Below are 23,558 nucleotides of genomic sequence, written 5' to 3' on the forward strand. Positions count from 1 at the left end.
TTTATCTCTGAGATTAATGGCCCATAATTTACCTGTGACAGTGTTGAAAGATCCTTCGGCAGGGTTATTCCTAAATATTTTAATGATTTAGCTTCCCACTTAAGATCATATGTATCCTGCAATTTTTTGGATGGTGTATAATTTAGGGACATAACCTGCGTTTTCTTCACATTTATTTTATAACCTGATTATTTTCCCAAAGTTATCCAACAGTGTAAACAATCCTATAAATGATTTTTCTGGTTCACTCAGATAGACCAAAACATCATCTGCGAATAACGCTACTTTCTGTTCAATCCCTGCCACCTTGATACCTTTTACGATTTCGCTCTATCTTATTAGTTGGGCAAGTGGTTCAATATATAGCACAAAAAGGAGAGGAGAAATTGGGCATCCCTGTCTAGTGCCTCTCTCTAAGATGAAGGAGTCAGAGAGGTCCCCATTTATCTTAATTCGGGCTGTAGGGCTGTCATATAGAGTCTGAATTACTTTAATAAACCTTTCTTGAAAGCCGAATCTTCCTAACACTCTGTATAGGAATGCCCAACTAACCAAATCAAAAGCTTTCTCAGCGTCCAATCCTACTACCATTGTCTCTGTCTCGTTCTTATTAACCTGTTCTAATATGTGCAGAGTTCTCCTAATGTTGTCCTGTGTTTGTCTTTGTTGAATAAATCCAGTCTGGTCTAAGTGGATTAGGCCAGGTAAAAGCTTTTCCAATCTGCGCGCTAATATAGATGTAAATAGTTTGTAATCTAAATTAAGAACACTAATTGGCTGATAATTGCCACATTCTAGTTTATCTTTACCCTCTTTAGGAATAACTGAAATAATCGCTTCTCTCCAGGAAGGTGGAGTTTCTCCTCTCTGCCAGATCCAATTAAAGGTGTCAAGTAGTAATGGGGCTAACTGTGTCTTCAGGGACTTGTACCACTCTGAGGTAAACCCATCAGAACCCGGGGACTTTCCAGCCTTTAACCTAGAGATGGCCACGTTCAGTTCTTTGACAGTTACTGGTTCTAATAAACTTTCATTTTGTAAATCTGTAAGTTTAGGTAGATCTAAAAAATTCAATACACTGTCTATATAGGACTCATTGGGGGCCCGGGGTTGGGAGTACAGCTCTCGATAATATGTTTCAAAAATCTCTTGAATTTTCCCTATTGTACTCTCCACAAGCTTTGTCTTTGGATTCTTTATTTTATGAATTGTATGTCTGCTTGTTGTTTTCGTAATTTATATGCTAGTAATCTAGCTGATTTACCTCCTACTTCATAATTCTTTTGTCTCAGGTAAAGAAAATTTCTTTGAGTTTCCAACGTATAAATATCGTCAATTTCACTTTGCAATTTCCTAATTTCCTGTTTTCGATTTGAATTACTTTTGTTGCTATCTACAACTTGAAGTTGTTTTAATTTTCCTTGAAGGTCTGCTAATTTTTGTGCATTGATTTTTTTCATGTGAGTAGTAATGGAAATAATTTTCCCTCTCAGTACAGCTTTCAATGTATCCCATAAAATCATTGGTGATGTTTCTCCCGTGTCATTAAGGTCTAGATATTCTTTGATTTCTCTCCTTAATCTCTCCATTACTTTCGGGTTATTGAGTATATGTGAGTTTAGCCTCCATAGTGTTTTCCTCATTTTCCTTTCCAGGATTAGATACATAGAGACTGGGCTATGATCCGACAGATCAATTGTTGCAATATTGCAGTTTTTTATCCTGAGTCTATCTGTATTAAAGATAAAGAAATAGTCTATCCTTGAATAGGCTGAATGAGGGAAAGAGTAATATGTATAATCTTTACTAGTAGGGAGTAATTCCCTCCAGACATCTATAATTCCCAACTCCTCCATCAATGAATTCACTTTCCGAGTCAGAGGTTTATTCTGAGTAACTATTCTTGAAGAATCTAATATAGAATTTAATCTAATATTAAAATCCCCTCCACAAAATACTACCCCTTGAGAACTGACCATTAGGTCAAAAATGTGTCTATAAAATGACCATTCACAACCTGGAAGAGCATAAACATTCAGCAATGTTATTTCTGTACCTTCTATTCTTCCTGTGATTTTTACAAACCGTCCTTCTTTGTCTCTAGTCTCTGAAATATGTTCATAATTAAGAGTACTTGATATTAAAGTAGCTACCCCTCTTTTGTGACTCAATTTATATGATGAATAAAATACATGCTTAAAGCCCATTCTTTTTAATTTTCCATGTTCAGATTGGCTCATATGTGTTTCCTGGAGGAAAGCTATTTGTGCCCTCTCTTTTTTCAATTTAGACATAATCTGATTTCTTTTAATTGGATTCAAAACCCCACTAACATTATAGGAAATTATTTTTACCAATTCAGTTTGCATTTTTCTCTAGTAGAAAAAAAAACACTCTCCTTTTCTAACCAAACAGTAAGCAATCCCTTCTCAACAGTAAACCAAGACATATAACCACACCCTAGACATTTTTGAACGTGTAACATTTGAAAATTTTTCCCGACTTCCCACAGTGAGGCCTGAGCACCGACCCGCCTCAGTTCAGAGGGATAACCTCTATCTTCACCCTGTGTTAGAGGGCCCTCAGCAGTTTGAATAATCATAGAGAATTTTCTCCTATTTATGTCTCGACCAAATTGCTATCATTCAAGTTATTCCGCCTAGTTTATTTTCAATTACCAGTTTTCATTTTACTTTTAAGTCCGATTTACTCTTTTCAGTCACTTCTCTTAATTAATCTGTATTCTCTGTACATTCGCGTCTGAATATTTGCAGCTTTTCCTTGTAGTTTGACACTCTGGTTCGAGTGGAGCGTCCTCGCCCCACTGACTGCCACGACTTCTGCCGAATCCTCTCCAGTAGCAACTCCGGTTGGGTGATAACTTTAATAGGTAGTCCCCGGTCCGCCAGGTCCAACGTTGCCTCCTCCACCGTAGCGTAAGTTTTTGTCCCTTCATTGTAAAAGACTCTCAGCTGAGCTGGATACAGGGTCTGGAATCTGATGTTGTTTTCCTTCAGGACTCTCCGTGTTTCCGTATATTCCTTCCGTCTGGCAAGAATCCCCGGTGCATAGTCGTGGTCTAAACTGATTTTACAGTTGTTCCACATGAAACCTTTCTTTTGTCATGCTCATCAATCCGGGTTTACCTTCGGTTCCTTCGGGAACTCCGTAGATCCTCACATTTTCCCTTCTCGAGCGGCCTTCTTGATCTATTAGTTTCCACTGGAGCTGGTCTTGCAGCTTCAGCATTTCTGCTATCACCTCCTCTGCGTTTTGTAGCTTCTCTTCAATTCCAACAATCCTCGCTTCGGCTTCATCTATCCGCGAGTTAGTTTTTACTATTTCTCCTTTAATATCTTCCAGCTGTTTGCTGTTATCTTGTCGGAACTCGCGAATCTCTCCGAGGATCAAGGACAGAGTCACCGATTCCCCCTCATTATCTCCGTCCTGGCTTGCCATGGGGGAGCTAGGCCCGTTGCCTTGCTGCGTCTCTTTATGTTTATCAGCCTTCGGAGCAGACTTTTTAATCTTGTTCTTAGACATCATCCTTGCCCCTTTTATTAATATAGTTATGCAATATTAAGTATTTGTCAAGATTCGATTTTGGGGCAGTTTACCTTCTTTTTTGTCGAGAGACCTTTTCCTTACGCCGCCATTCCCTTGATGACCCGGAAGTCCCCCGTGCTGTTGTTTTCTATGACAATGAACTTACCTTGCCACCTTCAAGGACTGTGGTCTGTAATTCCCATTCCTCCAAATTTGCAGCGTTTAGTTATTTTACTCAATAAATTACACCAATTCACCCTTCTCTGTATTGAATTTCACTGAATACACCTTCTAGTAAACTTGCACCTCTCTTCACTGTTTAACATTTACAGCGGCTGCCATCTTTGCAAACACACTCAAATTCAGGTCACTAGCAGAGAGCAAAGACAACAATGGTCCTCATACTGATTCTGAGGACACAATTATAATCTTGCCTCCTGTACAAAATCCAACTCTTCACCAATCAAACAAAAACTGCAAATGCAGAAAATCTGCATCAAAAACAAAAATACTGGGAATGCTCAGCAAGACAGGCAGTATCCATGGAAAGAGAAATATAGTGCCTGATCTCACTTCATCAGAGATATTCCCTTTGTTCTATCCATCTCTCCACAACTAAAAGTGTATTGTTTTAATGAAAGGTCCTGCACCTGAAACCTTAACTGCTTCTCTCTCTCTCTCTCTTTTGATGCTGCCCGATTTGCTGAGTGTTTTCAGCATTTTCAGTTTTCATGCTCTTCAGATTACAGCCAGGATTATATTACAGTATGTTATAACTCTTCCGATAAAGTGTGGTATTTTGGATAACTCAACATATAGTGAGGATGGTGAAATATCTGCAACCAGGCTGGTGCCAAATACCTGACATTGTCGTGCTTCTGTATGTAAATCTTGTGAAACATCATGACCTCCTGCTTTGCGTTAATGTCAGCCTTCATTTCCATGGCAACGTGGCGCGGGAGCACAGACAACAGGAGACGTTCCTGTGGTTTGGGTGAGAGAAGATCAGTGACAGTGGTTAGATGGGCTGCAGAGGTGAGTGAAGAAGTTCACTCCAACATTCTCCTTCAAGCTCATAGAACACAGTAGAGTACAATACAGTACAGGCCCAGGCCCTTCATCCACAATGTTATGTTGACCTTTTTACCTACTCCAGGATAAATCTAACCCTACCCATAAGACATAGAAGAAATAAACCACCCAGCCCATCAAGTCTGCTCCACTATTCAATGAGTGATTTATTTTCCTTCTCAACCCCATTCTCCTGCATTTTCCCAGTTACCTTTGTTGCCCTTACTAATCAAGAAACTATCACCCTCTGCTTTAAATATACCCAGTGACTTAGACTCCACAGCCATCTATGGCAATGAATTCCATAGATTCACCACCCTCTGGCTAAAGAAAGTCTTCCTCATCTCTGTCCTAAGGGATGTCCTTCTATGTCCTCTGGTTCTAAACTCTCCCAGTTCCTTCCCACCTAGCCCTCCAGTTTTCTTTTATCCAGTGCCTATCTCGGAGTCTCTTAAATGCCCCTAATGTATATCTGCCTCAACCACCACTCTCAGCAGTGGTGTACAGTACTACTGTGTATTAAAAAAAAAACCTACCCCTGACATCCTCCACTATACAGTCCTCAAATCACTTCTCATATTACCCAGGGGAAAACTCTATCAATGCCTCCTGTCATCTTATGAGCTTCTATCAAGTAATTTCTCATCCTCCTTCATTCCAAAGAGAAAAGCCCTAGCTCACTCAACCCATCCTCTGGAACCAGTTGTCCACTGCATTGACAGGACACAGACAGTCTGGTTGTAAATGGAACACACAACAGAACAGCACAGCAACAGCCCCTTTGGATCTGGAAACAGTCAGATGTCCTCTCCCTGCAGATGCTGCCTAACCTGCCCAGTACTTCCAGCATTTTTGGTTTTACTTCAGACTTCCAACATTTGCAAAATTTTGTATTTACTTTTGAATTGTACTTGATTGGCACTAAAATGGGGTCATGCAAGACATGTGTTCAGATCAAAGAAGTGGGCAGAAAAAGACGCTTCTGCAAAGCACTAAAGGCTATTAAAACAAAAAACTTCACTCTAACTTAAAAGTTCTTATGTTAATCTGATCAACCATTCTAGTTAACCCCCAACTCCCCTCTATCTATTACCCCATCACTGCAATACACTGTAAACACTTTAAACTACTTTTTATAAACCTGTTTGCATTGTAAACACATAATGGTACGTATGTACATTTTATTCTATATCCATACATTAACCTCCAGCTTTGTTCATATAATTCTTTATTTGTTATATTGTTGAATGTTGTTGCATGTTGTGCCAATACACCACAGCAAATACTGTATACATGTATATGATGAATAAAATCAATGAAATACATTTTACAAATGTAATTTCCTTCTCTGTATTTTATTTCTGTCCCTAGAGTAGATATAGGCCCTTCAGCCCATTAAGTGTATGCTGACCATTAATCACCCTCTATGTTAATCTTACATTAATCCCTTTTTATTCTTATTCTAAGTTAACTTTAAAATCCATTCCCTCTCCAGATTCTACCACACACAGACAGACTGGGTGCAATTTAAACTGGCCAATTAACATACCAGCTTGCATATCTTTGGTGAGGGGGGGGAGAACAGAGCACCTCAGGGGGCACACAGTCACAGGAAGAACCTACAAAAAAGCAGGGAGATGGGAGGGTGGAAAAGGGGTCTGCTTTATTCTGTTTCTGTTGCTAATTGTGATGTTCTGCTGAACATGGTGGACAAGCTATATTGGCGCCAGAATGCATGCTGACACTTGCAGTCTGCACCCAGAACATCCTTGGCTGTAGGACATAGAACGTTATAGTACAGTAGAAGCCCTTCGGCCCACAATGCTGTGCTCGTATTTGCCACTGCCTTGCCTCTGGCTATCCACTCTATTATGCTCTTATCATCTTGTTCATCTGCATCAAATCAGCTCTCATCCTCCTTTGCTCCAAACAGAAAGGCTTGCTCAAACAATCTTCATAACACATTCCCTCTAATCTAGGCATAATTCTGGTAAATCTCCTCTGCACTCTCTCTGAAGTTTACACATCCTTCCTATAATGAAGCAACCAGAGCAGAACAGAATATTCCAAGTGTGGTCTGACCAGGGTTAAATGACATTTGTAATATTGTGTTGGTTATTAACACAAGTGATGCCTTTCACTTTGATGTACACGTGATAAATAAATCTGGATCTGATCTGAATTTGATGTTGCCATTCAGGCACCAGTCTATCCTAGCACCACAACTACTATCTGAATCACATTAGTGTTAAATGATTTCCTCTTGCAAATTCTAAACAGATGCTTATACGATTTCCAAGAAACACTTATTATTCATGTCTTTTTTAATCATAAAATTTGAATTATCTGTGTGTTTAGCAAAGTGAGAGACACTCGCTATATCTTTGTCCACTTTAGCTCTCTGGTAACTGTACAATAGTATATAAAAATAACATCTGAGTTACTCAGGATGAAAAGGAAGCAAATGGAATAATCAAAACTGTGGGCGATTACAAAGAAGGAACAGTATTGTCTCTCTTTTCTCAGAAGTTTGCATAGATTTTGCATGTCACCTAAAACAATGACAAATTCCTAAAAATACACAATGGAGAGTATCCTGACAATTTGCATCACAACTTGGTATGTAAACACCAATGCCCAGGAATGGACAAGCCAACAAGTAGTGAATACAGCCCCGTCCATCACTGGAACTGGCCTCCACACCACTGAGCACATCTACAAGGAGTGCTGCCACAAGAAAGCAGCATCCATCATCAAGGACCCCACCATCCACTCTTACGGCTGCCAACAGGAAGCAGCAGGTTACAGGAGCCTTGGGTCTTATACCATCAGGTTCAGGAACAGTTATTACCCGACAATCATCAGGCTTCTCTGGAAAAACTTCACTCACCTCAACACTGAACTATTCCTCAACCTATGGACTTGACAACTCATCTTCTCAATATCAATTATCACTTATTCATTTTTTTTGTAATTGCAGTTTGTCTTCATTGATTCTATCGTGTTTCTTTGTATCTACTGTGAATACGTACAAGAAAATAAATCTCAGGATTGTATATGGTGACTTATACGTATGTACTTCCATAATAAATTTGCTTTGAAATTTGAATTCCTGTACTGCTCCAGTTTTCCTGAATTCCCTGCATTTCAAAAATTTAACTTCCTCTTTAAATACTTCCACCAACCCAGGCTTCACAAAGTTCTGGGGTACAGGACTTTCGAAATTTACACTTTGCAAGAAAAGCTTTATCACATCTCAGGTTTTAATTACCACCTCATTGTTTTATCAAGGAGAGCGATGTCTCCCCTACCTCCCCATCGACTTAGACCCTCTCACTAATGAAAACATCTCAACATTTACCTTGTAATGCCCCTCAGGATCTTGGCTGTTTTAATAAGATTATCCCTCATCCTTCTAAACTCCAAAGTATACAGGTGTTCATTCCGGGAATTTACCTTATGCATCTCTTCTGGGTGCCGCCAAAGCTACTGTACATTTCTTAGATGGTAGGAGCAAAACTGTGCACAGTACTCGAGATCTAGACTCATCAACATCTTTTACAATTCTAGCAGTATACCCCATATGTACTCATGATCATGTGGTCAGCTTCTGCTCTAATTCTGTAAGACCATGTGACACAGGAGCAGAATTAGACTATTTGATCATGGCTGATTTACTTTACCACTCTTAACTCCATTCTCCAAGCTTCTCCCCAGAATCTTTGGTACCCAACTATATGTTTGCAGATGACATCACTGCAGGAGGCCAAACCTCAAATAACAATGAGTACAGGGAGGACACAAGAGAGCCCAGTGACATGGTGTCATGGCAAAATCCTTGTCCTCAGTGTCAGCAAACCGAAAGGGCTGGTCATTGACTTTGGAAGGAGGGTGGTGCACATACTCCTGTTTACACTAATGGTGCTGAGGTTGGAATGACTGAAAGCTTCAAGCTCCTAGGTGTGAACATCACCTGTACAACTCCAATCACATTGGCACCACAACCAGCACCAGAACCTCTACTTCCTCAGGAAGCCAAAGAAATCTGGCATGTCCCCTTTGACTCTCATCAATTTTAAATGTTGACCCATAGAAAGTATCCTATCCAAATGCATCACAGTTCGGTACGGCAACATCTATGCCCGTGACCATGAGAACAGAAGAGAGTGTGGGCCAAGCTCACATAATGGAAACCAGCCGCCCTCCATGGACTCTCTAGACTTCTCACAGCCTCAGTAAACCAGCCAATGTGATCAAGGACCCAACCCACCCTGCACATTCTCTCTTTCCCCCCAACCTTTGGGCAGCAGATAAAACCATATACCACCAGGCTAAACAGCAGTCCCCATCCTGCTGTTATAAAACTATTGAATGGGCCTCTACCTCATTATGACACTGCAGCTCACTGTTTACCTACACTGCACTTTCTCTGTAGCTGTTACACTTTATTCTGCATTACTTTACCTTGGACTACCCCGATGCAATGTGTAATGATTTGATCTGTATGGAAAATTGCCAGACAAGCTTTTCACTGTACCTAGGTACATGTGACAATAATAAACCTATCTCAATTCTCTACTTATCAGTCTATGTTTTATGTTTTCCCAGTTACCAAATAACACTCAATACTACATTGAGCTAATACAAAGCTAAGTACTCTTATTTGTTTCCCAACCACCTTACATACAGTATATATCATAATAATAAATATATAATAATAAATAAGTTACTACTTCAAGGGAAAAGGTGCTTAAAAAGCTTAAAGACATGAAGGTGCACTGGATGAACTGTACCCTAGTGTTCTGAAAGAGGTAGAGGTAGAGATTGTGGAGGCATTACTAATGATCTTTCAAGAATCATTGGCATGGTTCCAAAGGACTGGAAAATTGCAAATGTCACTCCACTCTTTAAGAAAGGAGGGAGGCAGCAGAAAGTAAATTAAATTATAGACCAGTTAACTTGACCTCAGTGGTTGGGAAGATGTTGGAGTCAATTGTTAAGGATGAGGCTATGGAGTACTTGGTGACACAAGACAAGATAAAACAAAGTCAGCATGGTTTTCTTAAGGGAAAATCTTGCCTGACAAACCTGTTGGAATTCTTTGAGGAGATTACAAGTAGGAGAGATAAAGGGGATGTAGTAGATGTTGTAAATTTGAATTTTCAGTTTGACAATGTGCCATACATGAGGCTGCTTACCATGTTAAGAGCCCATGGTATTACAAAAAAGTTACTGGCATGGTTAGAGCATTGGCTGATTGGGAAGAAGCAGCGAGCGGGAATAAAAAGATCCTTTTCTGGTTGGTTGCCAGTGACTAATGGTGCTCCGCAGGGGTCGGTGTTGGGACCGCTTCTTCTTATGCTGTATATCAATGATTTAGATGATCGAATAGACGGCTTTGTTGCCAAGTTTGCAGATGATACAAAGATTAGTGGAGGGGCAGGTAGTGCTGAAGAAATGGGTAGGCTAGAAAAGGTCTTAGACAGATTAGGAGAATGGGCAAGAAAATGGCAAATGAAATATAATGTTTAAACTGCATGGTCATGCACTTGGTAGTAGAAATAAATGTGCAGACCATTTTCTAAATGGGGAGAAAATCCAAATATATGAGATGCAAAGGGATTGGGAGTCCTTGTGCAGAACACCCAAAAGGCTAACTTACAGGTTGAGTTGGTGGTGAGGAAGGCAAATGCAATGTTAGCATTCATTTCAAGAGGTCTAGAATATAAGAGCAGGGGTGTGATGCTGAGGCTTTATAAGGCACTGGTGAGGCCTCACCTTGAGAATTGTGGACATTTTTGGGCTTCTCATCTAGGAAAAGATGTGCTGGCTTTGGAGAGGGTTCAGAGGAAGTTCATAAAGATGATTCTGGGAATGAAAGGCTTATTATATGAGGAATGTTTGATGACTCTGGACCTGTACTCACTGGAATTTAGAAGGATGGGGAAGGGGGATCTCATTGAAACCTTTCGAATGTTGGGAGGCCTAGACAGAGTAGATGTGAAAAGGAGTTCCCATGGTGGGGAAGTCTAGGACAAGAGGGCACAGCCTCAGGATAGAGCGGTGCCATTTAAAACAGGTGCTGAGAATTTTCTTTAGCCAGAGGGTGGTGAATTTATGGAATTTGTTACCACAGGCAGCTGTGAAGGCCCAGGTCGTCGGATATATTTAAGGCAGTGCTTGATAGTTTCTTGATTGGACATGGCATCAAAGGTTATGGGGAGAAGGCCTGCGAGTGGGGCCAAGAAGGGGAAAAAGGATCAGCCATGATTGAATGGCAGAGCAAACTCAAATGGGCCAAATGATCCAATTCTGTTCCCATGTCTTATGGTCTCATATGTGATGATATTAGTCCAATTTATTAGTTTACAATATTTATCTTTCTTTGAAATACCATGACCCCAGCAATTAAGCCGAATTTTTCATTTGCCTTCTAATTACTGCATGCTAACATTTTGTTTTAATTTAGATATTAGTCTTTCAATTTAGATTTGATTCCTCCAACCCAAGTGCATACTTTCCCATGTTAAACTGCATTTGTCAAGTATTCTCCCATTCTCCCAGACCATCTACATCTTGTTGAGAGTCCAAATATCTTCACGTTGACCTGCCCTCACACCTACAAACATTTGTAACTTTCCAGTCATCAGCAAGGTTGGCTACTTTACACTTGCTTTATCAACCAAGTTCAGAAGACCATAAGATATAGGAGCAGAATTAAAGCATTCAGCCCATCGAGTCTACACTGCCATTTGACTATGGCTGATTTATTATCCTCCTCAATCCCACTCTCCTGCCTTTTCCACGTGACCTTTGACATCCTGACTAATCAAGAACCTATTGGCCTCTGCTTTCAATATACCCAATGATTTGGCCTCCACAGCCATCTGTGGTAATGATACAGACCCACTACTCCCTGGCTAAAGGAATTCCTCCCCACTTCAGTTCTAAAGCAACATCCTTCTATTCTGAGGCTGAGTATAGGTAGTAGATAACTTGACAAGTACTAATCCTTGGAGCGCTCCACCAGTTAGATTACACTGATTCTCTGAGTATCCAAAAATCCACTCAGTAAAATTCCAAAAATTCATCATCACCTGGGTGAAGAAACATCTTCTACACTAACCACAAGCCCTTTATTGTGAGATTATGACCGCTGGTCTTCGACTGTCTTGCTAAGACTAAACATTATCCCTTCTTCCCATTTTATCAAATCCCATAGGAGATGCAGCTCCAGCTACTGAAAATACATGATCATATTTCAGCTGCAGCCTCACCAGGCCTCTGTATAATTGGAGCAAGGTATCCCTACACTTGTATTCAATTCCTCTTGCCATAAAGGTCAACATACTGTTTGCCTTACTAATCACTTGTTGAACATGCATGTTAACTGTCATTGAGTTATCTACACGAACACCTGGGTCTCTCGAAACACAAACTCCTTTCAATTTCCAACAATTGCAAATCTCCAGTAATCTGAGATGTGACAATTCAGAAATCCTAATGTTTGGTTCCCACATCCTGAAACTCACTGTAACCACAGTTCCCACACTCCACTGAAACTCACTGGGATTCCAATTCCCACACTCCACTGAAACTACTGGGATTCCAATTCCCACACTCCACTGAAACTACTGGGATTCCAATTCCCACACTCCACTGAAACTACTGGGATTCCAATTCCCACACTCCACTGAAACTACTGGGATTCCAATTCCCACACTCCACTGAAACTACTGGGATTCCAATTCCCACACTCCACTGAAACTCACTGGGATCCCGGTTCCCGCACTCCCCTGAAACTCACTGGGACCCCAGTTCCCGCACTCCCCTGAAACTCACTGGGACCCCTGTTCCTGCACTCCCCTGAAACTCACAAGGGTTCCCGCACTCCCCTGAAGCTCACAGGGACCCCGGTCCCCGCACTCCCCTGAAACTCACTGGGACCCCGGTCCCCGCACTCCCCTGAAACTCACTGCGACCCCGGTTCCCGCACTCCCCTGAAACTCACTGGGACCCCTGTTCCTGCACTCCCCTGAAACTCACAAGGGTTCCCGCACTCCCCTGAAACTCACAGGGACCCCGGTCCCCGCACTCCCCTGAAACTCACTGGGACCCCGGTCCCCGCACTCCCCTGAAACTCACTGCGACCCCGGTTCCCGCACTCCCCTGAAACTCACTGGGACCCCTGTTCCTGCACTCCCCTGAAACTCACAGGGGTTCTCGCACTCCCCTGAAACTCACTGGGACCCCGGTTCCCACACTCCCCTGAAACTCACACGGACCCCAGCTCCCGCACTCCCTGAAACAAGTATACCAGTGCCTAAGAAGAATAATGTGAGCTGCCTTAATGACTATCGCCCAGTAGCACTCACATCTACAGTTAAGAAATGCTTTGAGAGGTTATAGTGACTAGAATAAAATCCCACCTCAGCAAGGACCTGGACCCATTGTAATTTGCCTATCGCCACAATAGGTCAATGACAGATGCAATCTCAGTGGCTTTCCACAAGGTTTTAGACCACCTGGACAACACAAACACTCACATCAGGGTGCTGTTCATTGACTATAGCTCAGCATTTAATGCCATCATTCCCACAATCCTGATTGAGAAGTTGCAGTACCTCTCTCTGCAATTGAATCCTCGACTTCCTAACCTGAAGACCATAATTTGTGCGGTTTGGTGATAACATCTTCTCCTCGCTGACGATCAACACTGGTGCACATCAGGGGTGTGTGCTTTGCCCAATGCTCTACTCTCCGTATACCCATGACTGTGTGGCTGGGCATAGCTCAAATACTATCAATAAATTTGCTGATGATACAACCATTGTTGGTAGAATCTCAGATGGAAATGAGAGGGCATACAGGAATGAGATATGCCAACTAGTGGAATGGTGCTGCAGCAACAACCTGGCACTCAGTATCAGTAAGACAAAAGAGTTGATTGTGGACTTCAGGAAGGGTAAGACGAAGGAACACATACCAATCCTCACAGAGGGATCAGAAGTGGAGAGAGTGAGCAGCTTCAAGTTCCTGGGTGTCAAGATCACTGAGGATCTAACCTGGTCCCAACGTATCAATGCAGTTATAAAGAAGGCAAGACAGCAGCTATACTTCATTAGGAGTTTGAAGAGATTTGGTATGTCAACAAATACACTCAATAACTTCTATTGATGTACCGTGGACAGCATTCGGACAGGCTGCATCACCGTCTGGTATGGAGGGGCTACTGCACAGGACCGAAAGAAGTTGCAGAGAGTTGTAAATTTAGTTGACTCCATCTTCGGTACTAGTTTACAAAGTATCTAGGGCATCTTCAGGGAGCGGTGTCTCAGAAAGGCAGCGTCCATTATTAAGGACTTCCAGCACCCAGGGCATGCCCTTTTCTCACTGTTACCATCAGGTAGGAGGATACAGAAGCCTGAAGGTACACACTCAGCGATTCAGGAACAGCTTCTTCCCCTCTGCCATCAGATTCCTAAATGGACATTGAACTTTGGACACTACCTCACTTTTTTAATATATAGTATTTCTGTTTTTTTACACAATTTTTAATCTATTCAATATATGTATACTGTAATTGATTTGGTTATTTATTTATTATTATTTTATTTTGTGCTTTTTTTCTTCTATATTATGCACTACCGCTGCTAGGTTAACAAATTTCACGTCACATGCCGGCGATAATAAACCTGATTCTGATTCTGAACTAACTGGGGCTCCGGTTCCCACAGTCTTTTTACACTCATGTACCCCAGTTCCTAAGTTCCCTTGAAAGTGTTAGAATCAGTTTTAATATGATTCATTGGCAGTTGTCGTGAAATTTGTTGTTTTGTGGCAGCGCTAAAGTGCTATACGCAAAATAAACTATAAGGTACAATAAGAAATACAAATTAAAAATTAAATTAAATAAGTAATGCAGAGAGCCAAAAATACTGTAGTCATGTTCATGGGCTCATTACCCATTCAGAAGTTTGATGGCAGAGGGCAAGAAGCTGTTGTGTGTGCTGAAATTCACCAGTGTCCCAATTGCCACATTCCTTTAAAACTCAGTAGTGTCCTGGTTCCCACACACACCTTAAACTTATTATGATCACTATCAAATTTATTATAGTGCTTAAAAAAAGAAATAAAATTAAAAGTTGGATTAACATCTAACAGACTGGATTTTCTACTAGTGTGGCACCATCAAAGTTCCCAGTGCCAGCTAACAAAGTTTTACTGTTGTTTTAAAATATTCTGTATTTCTTAAATAAATGACCTCACATTTTCCACATTATATTCTCTTATCCTTAACTAGCCAAAATGCCCGGAGGCCTCCCAGCATCCTCCTCACAGACCATACTCCAGCCAGATTTATAGTCATAATGAAATTCAGAGCCTATCATGAGAGTACGCAATGTCTCCAGCTCACTGGCCAATATTACCCCCGCTACCCAACTTCAAATGGACAGGTGACTTCATCACACCTTCATGGCCATCTGCTCTAACGAACAACCATCAACTCTAGCTTATTGTCATCAGCACAAGTACAATGCAAAAATTGCTCGCAGCAACATCATAGCATGTATTCAGAAAAAAGCAAAGCAAATTATACAAGAGTGAAAAAAAGAGGCAGTGCAAAAATAAAAGACTGATGCAAGAAAAACTACAATCTGAAACAAGTTTCTGGAAGTATAAGAAAACTGTGAGCAGTTTTGGATCCTTTATTTACGAAAGAATGTGCTAGCATTGGAGAGGATCTAGAGGAAGTTTACGACAATGATCCTGCAAATGAAAGGGTTAATTTACGAGGAGCATTTGATGACACTATACCAAATATTGAGAGGTCGAGATAGAGTGGAGGTGGAGAGGTTGTTTCCAATGGTGGGAAAGTTTAGGACCAGAGGGCACAGCCCCTGAGGTTGAGAGGGATAATAAATCAGCCATGATGGAAAAGACTCAGTAGGTTGAATGGCCTGATTCCACACCTGTGTCTTATGGTCTATGGTCTATGAGGTGGTCTATAGTCTTCTGTGTCTGAGGTAGAATTGGGGTTCTGGAGATTAGTATTTCAAGAACCTAAAGTCTCCTCCCAGACTGAGCACGGACCCCAATGTCCTAAAATCTGGCCATTCTGCCGTTTCTGCATTCTACAGTTTTAACAGGACTTAGCAATGTATTTAATCAACTGGGAAGACCTGCCATCTAATCCACGATCCACACACAGACAAGAATCTGACTTTAGTTCATGTTGGTAACATTGTAGAATGACTGAAGGTGTTTTCGAAGAGCACTATCAAATAAAGTGCTTCTAGATGCCCTATCTTCAAAGATATCATGGAGTCAAATATCACAGGAACAGGCCCTCTAGCTCATTGTTTCTAAATCAGCCTCCACCACAATCCTAGTCCTCTTCCTGTGAGGTACTGGTTGTATGACTGCAAGCCACATTTGTTCCAATGTCAAATTTGCATAGAAAATACAGCACAGTACAGGCCCTTCAGCCCTACTTTTAACCCACTCAAAGATCACGTTAACCAGTCCCTCTTCCATAGGCCTCCATTTTCCTTCACTTTTTTTTAAATAGGTGTTTCTTAAATGTCCCTAATGTTTCTGCCTCTACCACCACCACTGGCAGTGAGTTCCACACACCCACCACCTCTGATGTACCCACTACACTTCCTCATATTCGCCAGTTCTGACCTTAGGAAATGTCTCTGGCTATCCACTTGATCTATGCCTCATCATCTGTAACACCTCTATCAAGTCAACTCTCACCCTCCTTCACTCCAAAGACAAAAGCCCTAGCTCACTCACCCTATCCTCATAAGACATGCTCTCTAATCCAGACTGCACCCTGGTAAATCTCTGCAGCTTCCAAGTCCTTCCTATAATGTGACCAGAACTGAACACAATATTCCAAGTTTGAACTAACCAAGGTTTTACAGAACTGAAGCATTACCTTACAGCTCCTGAACTCAATTTCCCGAATAATGAAGCCAACACACCCTATGCCTTCTTGGTCACCCTATCACCATGCAGTGCAATGTTTATGGATTTATGTATGTTGAGACAACAGATGCTGGAATCTGGAACAACTTGCGTGATGACTTTGGAGGGATCTATGGATGTAGACCACAAGAATCCTGCCATAAACCTTATACTTTGCCTTTCAAATGTTCAACCTTCCAAACTGTATCATTTCTTACTTCACTGGGTTTTTCCACTCGGTGGAAGACAGGTTAGATAGCACTCGTGTGGTTGTAATGAGGAACTGCTGCATCCTTGTTCTTGCTCAGGATAACATTCCATGCATCGTCAACCTAAAGGCCCTGTCAGGCAGGAACTTGGGCGGTTTAATTTCTTTGTGACTATGTTTTTCTTCTAACATAACGATGTGTGACTCTGAGTACACTGTTTCATTTGGAATTATTCATGTGTGGCTGAATGACAATTAAGCTTCAACTTGAACTCCATCTGCCACTACTCAGCCCAGCTCTGCATCCTACCAATTCAAACTTGCAGCAACCTTCTACACTAACCACAAAACCACCAAACTTCCTGTGATCTGCAAACCTACTAACCCACCTTCCATTACTGTGCCAAAGTCCGATTAAAAAAAAATCACAGATTTCTTGCCTGCTGCTGATTTTCCTTCTGCGAGTGCAGCCGTGCTTGGATGCATTCTCGAGTCTCCTGAAAGGCCTGCCGCTGCGACACCTCGGCGGGGTAATGGGTGCAGACGCCAACAATGTTGGTACAAGAGAAGATCAGCACATTGGAGACCAACTGGAAGAGGAAGAACAATCACAGGTTACAAATGGGCTGTCTTCATAACTTGTTAGACATACACTTTATCTGGACACCAGCTTGTTAATCACGTGACAGCAACTCAATATGTGAAAGCATGCAGACATGGTCAAGTTCAGTTGGTTTTCAGACCAAACATCAGAATGGGGAAGAAATGTGATCTAAGTGACTTTGACCAAGGAAAGGCTGTTGGTGCCAGTTGGGAGGGTTTGAGTATCTCAGACACAGCTGATCTCCTGGGATTTTCACACACAACAGTCTTCATAGTTTACAGTGAATGGTGAGAAAAACAAAAAAACGCTCCGGTGATCAGCAGTTCTGCGGGTGAGAAACACCTTGTTAATGACAGGGGTCAGAGGAGAGTGGCCAGGCTGGTTCAAGCTAACAAGGTGGCAACGGTAACTCAGACAACCTTGCGTTTCAACACTGGTGTGCAGAAGAACATTAAAACAGTATTAATGGTAAGACTCTTGGCAGTGTGGAGGATCAGAAGGATCTTGGGGTCCGAGTCCAAAGGACGCTCAAAGCAGCTGCGCAGGTTGACTCTGTGGTTAAGAAGGCGTACAGTGTATGGGCCTTCATCAATCGAGGAATTGAATTCAGGAGCCGAGAGGTAATGTTGCAGCTATGTAGGACCCTGGTCAGACTCCACTTGGAGTACTGTGCTCAGTTCTGGTCGCCTCACTACAGGAAGGATGTGGAAACCATAGAAAGGGTGCAGAGGAAATTTACAAGGATGTTGCCTGGATTGGGGAGCATGCCTTATGAAAACAGGTTGCGTGAACTCGGCCTTTTCTCCTTGGAGTGACGGAGGATGAGAGGTGACCTGTTAGAGGTGTATAAGATGATGAGAGGCATTGATTGTGTGGATAGTCAGAGGCTTTTTCCCAGGGCTGAAATGGTTGCCACAAGAGGACACAGGTTTAAGGTGCTGGGGAGTAGGTACAGAGGAGATGTCAGGGGTAAGTTTTTTACTCAGAGAGTGGTGAGTGTGTGGAATGAGCTGCCGGCAACGGGGGTGGAGGCGGATACGATAGGGTCCTTTAAGAGACTTTTGGATAGGTACGTGGAGCTTAGAAAAATAGAGGGCTATGGATAACCCTAGTAATTTCTAAGGTAGGGACATGTTTGGCACAACTTTGTGGGCCGAAGGGCCTGTATTGTGCTGTAGGTTTTCTATGTTTCTAACATATCTGAATACACAACACGTCGAACTTTGAAGTGGATGGGCTACAGCAGCAGAAAACCACGAACATGCACTCACTGGCCACATTATTAGGTACGGGGGGCTCCTACTAGCCACTGAGTGTATATTTATATGGCCTTTCCATTGTGATGTTGCTAGTCCTTCTGCTCCAGTTTTTCCATTCAATCTCCCATCATAGCATTCTACAGACCTGTTAATGAATAATGACACACTCACTCACATGAGACGTCATCATCTGGCCCAACAAACTCATCCAACAATCACACATGTATACAAGAACAGACTGCCAGTAATGCTGCCTGGATTAGAGATTATTTCTTACGAGGATAGGTTGAGCAACCTAGTGCTTTTCTCTCTGGAGTGTAGGAGGGTGAGTGCTAATTTATTAGAGCTGTACAAGATGATAAGAGGAATACATAGAGAGAATAGCAAGATACTTTATCCCAGGGCTAACATGAGGGTCATAATTTTATGGTATACAAAAACAGACTTGTACTTACGGTGTCTCAAGAGGTTCCAGAGGAACATTATTAAACAAAATGACACCAATGCACATTAGGAAATGATTCACAAAGTTGAAAGAGTGGTTAAGGTGGAGCAGGGTATGGTATGTTGGCCTTCGTTAGTCGGGGAACTGAGTTCAAGAGCCGTGATTGCAGCTCTATAAAACTCTGGTTAGGCCACACAGGAAATTTTGTATTCAATTCTGGACACCTCATTATGGGAAGGATGGGGAAGCTTTAGGGAAGGTGCAGAGGAAGTTTATCAGGATGGTGCTTGGATTAGAGAGCAGGTCTCGTGAGGAGAGGTTGAGCAAGCTGGGGCTTTTCCCTCAGGAGGATGAAAGGTGACAAGATGACAAGAGGCATAGATCAAGTGGAGATCCAGAGACCTTCCCCCCCGAGGGCAAAAATGGCTAATACAAGGAGGCACAATTTTAAGGTGATTGGAGGAAAGTATAGGGGGACGTCAGAGGCAAGTTATTACACAGAACAGTGCGTGTGTGGAACACCTTGCTAGGGTGGTGGTAGAGGCAGATACATTAGGGAGAGTTAACAGACCCTTAGATGATAGAAAAATGCAGGGTATTGTAGGTGGGAACTGTTAGATTGATATCAGAGTAGGTTAAAAGGTTGGCACAACATTGTGAGCTAAAGGACCTGAACGGGGCTTTAATGTCCTAGGTTTACAATTTTTTTAAACACTTCACAAGCAAAACGTGCACTTGGTGCCAGATGTTGATTGACAGCCATTACATTCATTAAGATAAACAAGAGAGTATATAATCTTGCAATTGCCAAACTGCCAGCTTATATAACCACAATATGTTTAATTTGTATCCACTCAGTGGACGTCAACAGTGAGGCAAGCAACATGGTTCTGAAGCTCTTGGCAAAACAACACAGTCATTTTTGGATTTTTTGATTAACAGTGGATCTCGCCTGAAGTCACCAGTCACTATTAACCAATGCATTACCATTATCCAACACATCAGCTTCACTGTTGCTATCCCAAAGACTGCATTGAATAGCATACAACACTGCACCTCATTCAATAGTCCAACAACCAGGGTCTGGAAGCTGGTTAAACTCAAACTTCACTACGTTTACTTTAACACCATGCAGAAACTGTCATTAATATTCCATAAAACAAAACTAATTAACTTCATTTGCCCCATGTACATGGAAACACAGTGAAGTACAAACACAGTCCAAGGATTGTGCTGGGGGCAGCCCATAAGGGTCACCACACTTCTGCAGTCAACACAGCACGAGCATAACTTACTAACCCTAACCATACGTCTTTAGAACATAGGAGTTCTAAAACCAGTGCACCCAAATGAAACCCACAGTCGGTCACAGGGAAACGTACAGGCAGTGACAGGAAACACACACAGTCGGTCGCGGGGAAACGTACAGGCAGTGACAGGAAACACACACAGTCGGTCACAGGGAAACGTACAGGCAGTGACAGGAAACACACACAGTCAGTCACAGGGAAATGTACAGGCAGTGACAGGAAACACACAGTCGGCCACAGGGAAATGTACAAGCACCCAAAGGAAAACTCACAGTCAGTCACAGGGAAACATACAGGCAGTGACAGGAAACCCACACAGTTGGTCACAGGGATAACGTACAGGCACTCAAAGGAATCCCACAGTCAGTCACAGGGATAACACACAGGCACCCAAAGGAATCCCACACAGTTGGTCACAGGGCCAAAGTACAGGCAGCGACAGGAAACCCACACAGTTGGTCACAAGGATAACGTACAGGCAGTGGCAGGAATTGTTGCACTAACTGCAAAGTGTTGCATTAGCTATAACTGCCAGGCTACCTTGCTGATTTATGATCAACTGCCAATTAGAACTGATCTGCTTAGACCTGGTAATTACTTTGACTCCAGTTAATATAAAAGCAGAGATATACTCATAATTATAAAAGTTCCAGGAATTAATTGATGCACTGTTAAAGTCTCAGTGTTGTTCACAATTGGTGCACTGTCTTGTTTGTTGGTTTACTGATGCTCTACAAGCTACCTGGGTGCTCAGAGTTTACAAGAAAAAAGTCCACCTCTGAACTCATGGCTCCATTTACAGGGAACTGAATCCTGACATGACCTCCAGAGCCAAAACCAAAAACATTTCCGTTGCTCTTTGCTGAAATGTTTAGTTGTAAAGACATAGCACGATAAAAGTCTTTTCCATCCCAATTAACCTACTAAGCTGCATCTCTGGAATGTGGGAAGAAACCAGAGCATCCACACGATCATGGGGAGAACATACAAACTCCCTTCAGCGACCCGGGTCACTGGCACTGTAATAGCATTATGCCAACCACTACAATACTGTGCGCCCCCAAGCGTTTCTGAGAAAGATGCTCTGATGGAGAATCAAGTTCAAGGAACATTATCAACTGAACAGAGGACGTTTTTTCCCCTCAGTGCTTACTTCCCAATCAACACAAAATAAAGACAATACTCAGTTTCCCCAGATAAGGTTCAAAACTGGGTCAGACCATCCCTTGCAGTTGCTGCCATTAGAGCATTGTGTGTGAACAATCAAGACAGACAAGTGGCCTAGTTGACCCAAAAAAGTGTGACAAGACTATTTGATCAATAATCAATTTCCATAGTGCACGGTGAGGGAGTCCACCAGCAGACAAGAGTACAAAGTTCTAGTGGTTGTAAAACAGAATCCTTTTGATTCACTAGTTCTTCATCACACCATGATAATGGCAGGTTTTAGGGACAAGACAACCAACATGGTGGCAAACAGTGACTTTAGTGATCAGATCATTACAGTAACAAAGCAGCATTAATAAAAACATGGTATGTGCCTATATGGTTAGGTTAGGTGGCTAGGTTAGGCTATATGGTTAGGTTAGGTGGTTAGGTTAGGTTATGTGCCTATATGGTTAGGTGAGTACTGTACAAGTTATGCAATGCTTTCTTGACCAGTTTTCCCCTCTCTATGAACCACGTACATTGTCCAAAGGCCGCTCTACCAGGCTATATAACCAAGCAAATCCTGATGGAGTCATAGGGCAAATGATTGTAACTTTGATGAAAGAGGGAGGGTTTAAGGTTACGGAGAGAAGGCAGAAGAGTAGGATTGAAAGGATCAGCCATAATGGAACTGGCTCGATGGGCTGAATGGTCTCGCTCTGCTCCTGTGTCTTATTTACTATTTTTATTATTTATCTATTGATACTGCGTGGAACAGGCCCTTCCAGCCCAACAGGCTGCACCACCCAGCAACCAACCTATTTAACAGTAGTCCAATCACAGGACAACTTACAGTCACCAATTAACTTACTAACCAGTAGGTTTTGGGCCATGGGAGGAAACCACAGGAATGGTCGCACATGGTCGCACTGAGAATATACAAACTCCTTACAGACGGCGCTGTAATTGAACTCTGAACTTTGACACCCCCCCAAGCTGTAATAGTGTCATGCTACAGAGGCACCCCAATGAATTTATGGACACTTTAAAAGGAGGAAGGATTTAGGGCAAGAATTCTAGAGCTTGGAGACAAGGAGGCCTGGGAACTCTACATGATTTACAATACAATACATTGTTAGCTGAAACCTCCAACACAGAAATGAGCTTGCTTCAATTTGCACATGCTTCCTAATGCTTCACAGTAGAAACAATGATAGGAAAATCATTGTAACATTATACCATAGCTCTGGTCTAGAACTAGAGTACAGAGTCACGTTTCGTTTTCTGCAGTTTGGTTATATTCTCTTGAGACTTTGCTTCCCCTAAGGTTTTAAATACATTCTTTACTTACCCATGATCCAATCCAAGAAAGAATGCTCAGAGGCTATAAAACCAACCCTTGCTCGGTATACCAGCCATTTAAATATCATGAATTGACAATACAGGTGTCCCCTGTTTCTCGAACATTCGCTTTATGAAACCTCGCTGTTACGAGAGCCCTACATTAGTTCCCTGTTTTCGCTAATAGAAGGTGTTTTCACTGTTACAAAAAAAGGCAGCGCGCGATAAAAGGCAGCGCGCGCCCCGAGCAGCCAAGCTCCTCCCCCGGAACTGCATTCTAGCTGGCATTACTTAAACACGTGCCTGTGAGCAGCCTTTAGCAAGATGAGTTCTGAGCTATCGGAAAAGCGTAAAAGAGCTCGTAAGGGTGTTACACTTAGCGTAAAACTAGACATAATTAAGCGTTTCGATCGTGGTGAACGAAGTAAGGACAAAGTGAATTTGACTTGTGGAAATTGACGAACGTGATGTTGAAGATGTTTTAGCATCCCATCACCAAGAACTGATAGATGAAGAGCTGATGCAATTGGAAGAGGAAAGGACAACAATCGAAACCGAATGCAGCAGCGAACGGACCAAAAGTGAAGTCGTCCACGAACTGAACGTGAAGAAGATGACCTGCCTGCCTTGATGGAAACAGATGACGATG

At 42.2% G+C, this 23,558-nt stretch overlaps 1 protein-coding gene across 2 annotated transcripts in view; it reads right to left on the reverse strand.

Moving 5' to 3' along the window:
• Positions 1-23,558, reverse strand: part of adcy5 (adenylate cyclase 5) — a 396,314-nt gene that overhangs the window by 209,848 nt on the left and 162,908 nt on the right. For both annotated transcript variants that reach the window (XM_072260948.1, XM_072260947.1), the window contains 2 exons: positions 17,242-17,391; positions 4,408-4,529 (listed from right to left, as the gene is read on the reverse strand). In XM_072260948.1, the coding sequence (XP_072117049.1) occupies positions 4,408-4,529; positions 17,242-17,391 (272 nt within the window). The remainder of the gene's footprint in view (positions 1-4,407; positions 4,530-17,241; positions 17,392-23,558) is intronic.

Source organism: Mobula birostris, chromosome 6 (assembly GCF_030028105.1).
Source record: "Mobula birostris isolate sMobBir1 chromosome 6, sMobBir1.hap1, whole genome shotgun sequence".
In the NCBI taxonomy this organism is placed as follows: domain Eukaryota; kingdom Metazoa; phylum Chordata; class Chondrichthyes; order Myliobatiformes; family Myliobatidae; genus Mobula; species Mobula birostris.